The sequence below is a fragment of the Alosa sapidissima genome, chromosome 1, assembly GCF_018492685.1.
Source record: "Alosa sapidissima isolate fAloSap1 chromosome 1, fAloSap1.pri, whole genome shotgun sequence".
NCBI lineage: Eukaryota > Metazoa > Chordata > Actinopteri > Clupeiformes > Clupeidae > Alosa > Alosa sapidissima.
Window position 1 is genome coordinate 48,614,260 of NC_055957.1, and position 8,122 is coordinate 48,622,381.

The window sequence follows — 8,122 nt, forward strand, 5'->3', positions numbered from 1 at the left end:
TTTTGGTCGTTTACAAAAATGCTAATATGAAAAGAATGTTTCTCTGATGTCTCCTGCCAACAACCATAATTAAACTGTTAACATGTAGCCTGGTTTTCACCAAACACATTCTATTGAGATGGTCTGGCCACCTGTTCATATTCGATTGCAAGGGGCGTGACCAGCTGTGAAGTAACCTGAAGTTGGCACATCCAACCTTGTTACCAAATCCTTTCCGAAGTAGTGCCAATACATCTGTTCAAGTCAAAAGGTCTTGGAAAACGGAGTGTAGGGTGAGTAACAAGAGATGTGTGTGTGTGAGATTGGATAACAAACAAAACCAAACAAACTAGTGTTAGTTGGCACTGTACAAATGTCTCAGCGAAGGTGAAACTATAGGTTATTTTGGCAAAGGATCAGACCAGATCAGACAGCTAGCTACGTTCAGGTGTCCTGCTAGAAGAGCCCACACGCTTCCTTCCTTTGAGTTCATGTAGTTTTTGTTAGTTTAATGCTTTTGTAGCTTTATATTTTCCTTAAAACGTCAGTAATTTCTCATGTATTATGTGTGACGTGAGATGAGGGGAAAACAATAACGCCAGACCCCATCGGGCTTAAACCAAAAACATAAACAAGCGTAAAACAACCCACTTGATGTAGCCGTGCTAAAACGTCTTCCACTAGGTTTATCAGAACTGTAAACTCTATTCCTGAGCTCCCCCAAAAAATTACTCTTTACAGTCCATTATCCGGTCAAACTGCGCAACCATTTACTTATACTTACCATGTTCCCTGCTATAAGTGCGCACATTTCTCAGATATCCTCATTAGGCCCATCGTCAATTGCCGCAGGTGCCAGTAATGAAATGAAGAGGGAAAACAAACAAGATATAAATGTACAAGTTTACCCTTTTTCGTTTGTTTATCCTGCATGTACAAATCATGCATGTGTTTCTGGTAGATTATTGTTATTTTATTATTATTATTATTATTATTATTATTATTATTATTATTATTATATTTTATTTTATTTTCATTTCATTCAAAGAAGTGTACAGTACAGGTCACTTCAATGGCACAGTGTGTGTTGTGGAGAGACCTCACATCACCACCAGATGGAGAGATTGGACACTTAGCCTCCTTTGGTAGGGTCCCTGCATTCATAACACGATCCATGGCTACTATTCCTACTCATGTGATTTAAAGATCTGTCTGTAAGAATGCATTCCATGTGATTTATAAATGTATGTTTTTTTTTTTTTTTAAATAGTACTAAATAATACTGAAATGCATTGTACTCATGAAGATCATATAACTGACGATCAGGAATTGTATGTGCATGACATATGTGGATGAAGTGTTTTCTTTTAAAATTTGACTTGTCCAAAATATTGTAGGCATAGACTGCTACTAATATTGTAGGCCTATTGCTGCACTGTAAATCAATCTGTGGTGACACTTTGTGTATAACAGACTTTGGGTTTAACATTAGGCTACAATATATTTTACCATCAGAAGCTTGTTTAAGAGGTAACATTTCTGGTTGAATGTTTAGCACTGAGAAGTAAAAGCCATAATTTCTTCCAAATGCATGCTGTCAGTTTGGAGTTTATGTGCCAGATATTAAAAGTTGTATTTTGAAATCTAACATAGCTGAACGATTGATGTCTTGCTACATTCAGACCTCTGCTGCATCACAAAAACTTAAGATTTTTGACAGTGCTAAGCTTATGAAATAGGCCTAGGCCTAGGTGTATTTTCACATGTTCATGTTTATTACTCACAGAATGTATTTCTGTATTACTATGTCTTTATACTTTTGACAGCAGTAAAAATAGCCTATTCTGATCTTCAGTTGTTTAGTATAGGATGTCCACATACTGTATTAAATTGCACTTTCAATCGATAACAGTGGCACCATAGATTAACATTTTGCTCCAATAAAAGTTGGTATAACAACAGGCAACATCTTGTGATTGAAAGGAAAGTTTGGTTGGTGAACAAAAGGGGGCGATATAACACTATATAATGTTTAAGCACTGTTGGTCATCGGGCTAAGGAACAAATATGAGCTTCATTTCGATTTAATCATGAACATTTTATTTATAACATTGAAGTGTTGAAAAATATTATATTTCCTGAATATCATCCTATTCGGATTAAGCTGTAGCTACTCGAGCCTAATGCCTAGCCTACCAGATGCAAAGCGAGGGACAATTAGCTCCATCGGAAATTAATATGTAAATACTTGCTCATCACAGTCATCACATCACATGTCTACAATTAATATTTACTCCACTTGTGTTATGCCAACAGGCTACATTCGGCCTATGTGATAGATAATAGTATGGCCTCTAGATGTATTGGTTAACCTGTAGCCTAAACTTTGGGTTTGGAATTGATGACTATACAAGCAGATATGCTGTGTTATCACAAATATTGTTGAGAATAAGCTATTGTTTTTTTAAACTGATTGGTAGCGTGAATGCACAAAAATATATTCAGAATTTATTAGGCTAAAATGACCTTTGCGAAAGTTACCCATTGTAGGCTGTAACACGTCATTCCGTCGTGCTACGTTGCGCCACATTATTATGCTATAGCCTGTTATAGAGAATATACAGTTTGAAACTATTGGAGGCAAAGTTTGTATTTTAATTCCTGCTTATCATCCGTTTTGGTGTTCTGCAACTGCTGGCAAGCTATTCCAGCATAGGCCTACCATAGTAGGGAATGATGCGCCAATTGGAAGATTGATATTCCATTTCCGTACTTATGGATTGAAGAGGGAAAATTATTAAGATGTATGGAAACATTGCTACTTCCCGCGAGTCACTGAAAAACAAGGGACTGTTTTGGCAGTCATCTTTTGTTTTCCCCCAAGCAAATGTATTATAATTGCAGGGGCAAACCGGTAGGCTTATTAATTCAACTATTTACGTTTCAGTGTGTTTGCAAAGTCAGTCCGATTTTCTATTTCCTATTCATTCGACATGTCATGTTTCAGGCCGTTCTCGAACATTTTTGTAATGCTGTTTCTTTAATAACAGAAAATGTATCTGTGTTTGCAACGTAGCAACGTAGGCCTAGTCCATTTAATCATATTTGAAATGTATATTTTTAAGGGCAGGCCATTGCTTAAGGCCAAATGATACAGTAGGTCAACGATAGCCTATGGAACTTAAGTTATCTGCAGAAAGATGACCGAGGACACAATTACTTTCGAATACATATTTTATTGATATACTGTACATGACTCCATTCTGGAAAAACTGAAATGTAACATAAGTGCAGTTATTAATTCATTAAAACGTTGTGTATTTTGTTATAGAAATGGAAATAAAACTTAACATACAACTGAAATGATGGTACTTGCCATCCTCTTCATTTGACTTTCATTTGATTTAAAACATGCTGTTGCATAATAACAGCCATGTTTTACAGGCTTTGGCGGCGTGAATTCATTGTGCACAAGTCACTCTTTTTTTCTTTTGTTGCTTGTGCGTGTATGAGGCAAACTCCGATATTTTCATAGCAGAAGCAATAGCCTAGTGTATTATCTTTGTGATTTTGTTTTTCTAGAAAACTGGTGTTACAAAACCATTTTCTAAACTGAATGATTGAATATTCCAAGGTGTCACAGAGTGTGTTGGCTCTGTATCTTACAATACTGCTCGGCATTGTCAGCGCAATATGGAATCCAGTGTCCTATGGCCTACATGATTCTTGGCGTATCTGGCGACTTATTGGCGTTTACATTACACATGGCTTGACATCTTGGCACACACCTTGATGATGATGGTGTAGTTGATGGTAGTACGATCCACTGGCGGTGGGATGAAAGGATGTGATCCCATTAAAGTTCAACACAAAATCTTTCCTGTCACACACTGGCGAAGAATGACTTTGATATCGCGGTATTCCCACTGCAATTAAAGAGAGCAATTAAGACATCAGGGTTGATTTAACAACAAATACAATATACTGTATATATTATTGCATTCTTATTTGCTTGCATGTGCGCTGTGAAAAAAAATGTGTTTGTTTGTGGGCGTGTGTCTGCCTGTGAGCGTGTGTATGTTGCATGTTTTATTATACGCTGTTTATTAGTCTGGTTTAATTTCTACCTATAATTCAAATAAATTGCATGAGCCGCGACAAACCATCCTATAATGCTAACTAAATGTAGGTTACAAGACAACTCAAATGAGGAAACTGAAATATATAGTCTACCAATTTACGTTATTGCTGGTTTTAATATTATTCTTAATTGTATTTGCATTTGTGGGATTATCAGACACTACAGCATAGCCTAGGCCTACTATTCACTAATAGTATAACTACGCTATGCACATGGAAATTACTTCACATGTGATGGTTCATTGCACGGTGTGTTTTGTTTCACGCTACAACATAGAACATAATCGGAGCCCGCTTTTTAAAACAACATCGTTGGTGATTGACAGCACTTATTAGGTATTAGCGAGCCATGTAGAAGGCCCCAATTCAGCCGAGTGCTGGTGTTCTGAATAGTTAAAATATAAGTTGATCAAGGCATAAGACTCCCTTGGGTCCCTCTAACCTGAAAATCCTCTTCAACCGGAGGTGTTGGGTTTTCATAACCAGTCCTCTGTCAGAGACAACCCTGTTTTCTTAACCTGCTTGATCCTGGACTTAACAATTATGGTAGTTTAACTAGGCTACTCTGTTCTGAGAGAGAAAAAAAAACTCTTTCGCAGTAAAATACTTTTTGTATTAAACCATGGCGACAATGTATTATAGGCCTACATCAAAGACCCCTTGATGGCAGATTAATTTCCAGTAGACAATCAGATGTTTTTGCGGACAAAAAATGCCTGATAAATGTAAGTAGGATTTACAAATACATAAAATACATTTGTATTTTCTTGTTGACCTAATGGTGTTAAGAAGTTGTCATTGTTGTAGCTGTAGTGTAAACTTGAAACATGTAATGTGCTTTTGTTGACCTAAAATAATTTGATCTGTATAGTCTTCATTTCACTTTAAGCTTTATTTATTTTAAAATAAATAGCAACATAAAATAATCCCTAGGACATGTACCAACAGAATAAATTATTGTGTATTTCAATTTTGTGATTTCAGATCAAAATCTGTATTACGCATTCAAGACCTACTATTAATATTATCGTGACTATAAACGTTTATTAGCTTAGCACTGATATAAAACATGTTTTTTGAGCTGCAATTGACTATTTTTCTTTGGTAAACCACATCCTATAAGGCCTATACACGTGATTTTATTTTACATGGAGGTCGAGGCTATGAACCACTAGTTCCTATTTCTTCATGTGTATCATAGTGATATTTTCATGGCATTGCATTAACTTACACGAAGAGTCTATTACCTGAAATATCCGTGGAGTCCCTGCCGTTGTGGTGAAGGTAGCTCTGCTCGATGGAGTACGGTGACATACTCGAGTGTAAACCGGAGGAGGTCGGACTGCTAGAGGCAAGTGGTTGCTGCTTGATGTAGGGAGACACACTGGAGGAGGCCCAATGCGCCGAAGCTGCATAGGGCGAGTGACACTCCAGGGAGCTGGTCATCGCAGGGGGCGAATGTAGGGGACTGCTGCTGCTATCGGGACCATAGTCACCGTTAGACGTCACTTGACAAGCTGCCATGTAAGTGGATCCAGGGCTTGGCGACATATGAGGCACATGGTGGCCCGCGCTTAGCCCGTCGTATCCCGCGGGCACACCAGGCACACCGTTAGTCATCATGTCCAAGTTGTAACCATTGGCGTGACAAGCCAATGATGCAGACGGTGACTGGAAATCAAAGTTTTGAGGCAGCATCGATGTACCGAAGCCGATGCCGTTCATCATCCGGTACATTGGTTTAAGGGCTTGGCATTTCCTACGGAATCCTCGGGGTCTGCGGCGAAAAGACCCCTCCTCGAACATAAACTCGCTGCCAGGATCTATTGTCCAGTAATGTCCTTTACCAGGTCTCCCAAGGCCCTTGGGCAATTTAATGAAGCATTCGTTGAGAGAGAGATTGTGTCTAACTGAATTTTTCCAGCCCTGATACGATCCCCTAAAGAATGGAAATCGGGCCTGGAGGAATTGGTATATCTCGCTGAGTGTCAACCTCTTAGTAGGGGAACTCTGGATCGCCATTACAATTAGGGCGATGTAAGAATAAGGCGGTTTCTCGGGGCGTCTCATGCCTGAGTTTGCTTTCTTGCCCTTGGTGGTGGCCGATGATCCTGCGGCATCTAAAACCGTCTGTGCGCTCTGCAGCGCGGAATGCATGGCACCGGACGCTGGGCTAGTTCGCAGAGGCGGTGGGTCCAGCTGCTGCTGAGCGGTTTCGGTTGTCATCTCCGCTGTTTCCTTGATCTTAGTCACAACGAACGAGGAAAGTAACGGTACAATAGTTGTAATGGAGATCTGTAATCAACGCCTTGCAGTCCCACCACGTATATGAAAAGAATAAAGTATCATTTACCCAACTCAATTGAAGGAGATTCTGAGAGTCCGAAAGATAGTTGAGGGAGTTTCCAGCCGTGCTAAATGGAGAGGTCAGTGCCCTGTGGAACTTTTATGCGCACTTATCCAAGACACCAGCTGTGTGTCGCCAGAGCAGCGGTTCTTCCGCAGTCTTTTGGTGGCCATAGCTAGTACTAATCCTTTAAGAGAAGGAAACGCAAAGCTCCTGGGCTCTCTTGCGCAGATCCACTCGGCCAAACAAAACGCGACCACCTATCAATTCGTAAATCTTTCTCTGCCCCCCAGATCACGTCTAAATCCCTCCAAGAAATCGCTGTCGACCAGAGACCCACCCCCTTCCACGCCTGGCCTCAATCCAGCTATATTTCTAGCGGGAGGTTCTGCTAAGAGTCCGAGCACAGACCCTTTCCCTCCCCCTGACATCTATAATACACGCAATTACGCCATTTATCAAGTCTCCTTTAGACATTCCAATCAACAGCGCCACACGCCTAAAGCCGAAGGTAACACTCTCAAAACTCCCCTCCTCTACTAACTATAAATCATCGCAAATTTTGGCAATAGCTTTGCCACGAAGCATTGTATTATTTACATATGAAGTGCCACGGCACAAATTCGCCTAGTTTTGGAGATTTGATGGCCTCTTTTTATTGGAATTCCATAATAGTTTTGACGAAGGGGAAAGATGAAAGCTCAGAGATAACACTCATCTTCCCAGGATAGTATTCTGGGAGCAAGGCTTGCAAAAAATGTGTCCTTCCTTGTGTGTATACATGTGCCTGTACGGGGTTGTTCTGGATAAATGACTTTGACATGAGTGGAAGCAGGCTTTTTCCATCAGGCGCTGCGCCGCTGCCTAGATACCACACACAGCGATGCAGTGTCAGTTTACCGTCTCCAGCCTGAATCCTATCCCCTGAGACCTGGGCTAATTAATTGTAAAGAGAACGCAAGTTAGACACAAGGCAAAATATGCAGATCAATTGACTTTTGATAAGAAGAAAAAGAAGACCCATTCGTATAATTTAAAGCAACATATGTATGTCTCTTCATTATTCGTGTTGTGTTGAAGTCATGACACCTGCATTAAACATGTTATAAAATATTTCTGTCAAGACCTTTAATCGAGCTTTGAGGCTTGTGAATTTGGGATTGCTGGTAGCAGTTGACTATCCATCCTATCCACTATCCATCCTATCAAATTTATTCATGCTCTTTTGTACAAATTGTTTTAGGTCAACAGATAACGTTACCCTACAGACTATACATTTAAAGGCAATGAACAGCTACCTAAGACGATCTTTCTACACTTAACCCAAAAAGGATGTGGAGATAAAATCACACTTCGTCATAACAATAAAGGTAAAGAACATAATCTCCCTAGAATTTCCTGCAACATCAAAACTAATATCCCCGCTGCGTTCAGGATGCACTGGCGGCTTAGAGGAAGCCTTGCTCGGTGCAGGAGAAAAATACTTGAAAGACTTTGAAATTTTCACCCTGTATGAGTAAGCCCGTGTTGCCATTGTCATAACAAAACCCGCTGGATTCTTTGACTATTTTTGGTGTGCATTTTGTTAAAACTGGACACAATTGTGTAGACTTGGAAGGCGAATAAGCCTCATATTCCCTCTCAAAGAGCAGCACG

At 39.9% G+C, this 8,122-nt stretch overlaps 1 protein-coding gene across 1 annotated transcript; it reads right to left on the reverse strand.

Moving 5' to 3' along the window:
• Positions 1-3,195: 3,195 nt before the first annotated feature.
• On the reverse strand, positions 3,196-6,758 carry foxf2a (forkhead box F2a). The gene is made up of 2 exons (XM_042110261.1): positions 5,367-6,758; positions 3,196-3,905 (listed from the first exon to the last, which is right to left on the reverse strand). Exons 1-2 carry the CDS (start codon positions 6,343-6,345, stop codon positions 3,733-3,735), a joined length of 1,152 nt encoding a protein of 383 aa, XP_041966195.1. The 5' UTR covers positions 6,346-6,758; the 3' UTR covers positions 3,196-3,732.
• Between the last annotated feature and the right edge of the window lie 1,364 nt (positions 6,759-8,122).

Excerpts from the sequence above, each read along its gene's own strand:
- foxf2a (XM_042110261.1), bottom strand. The coding sequence starts at position 6,345 with ATGACAACCGAAACCGCTCAGCAGCAGCTGGACCCACCGCCTCTGCGA. Across the intron at positions 3,906-5,366 it reads GGACTCCACGGATATTTCAG|TGGGAATACCGCGATATCAA; the intron begins GTAATAGACTCT and ends CTTTAATTGCAG.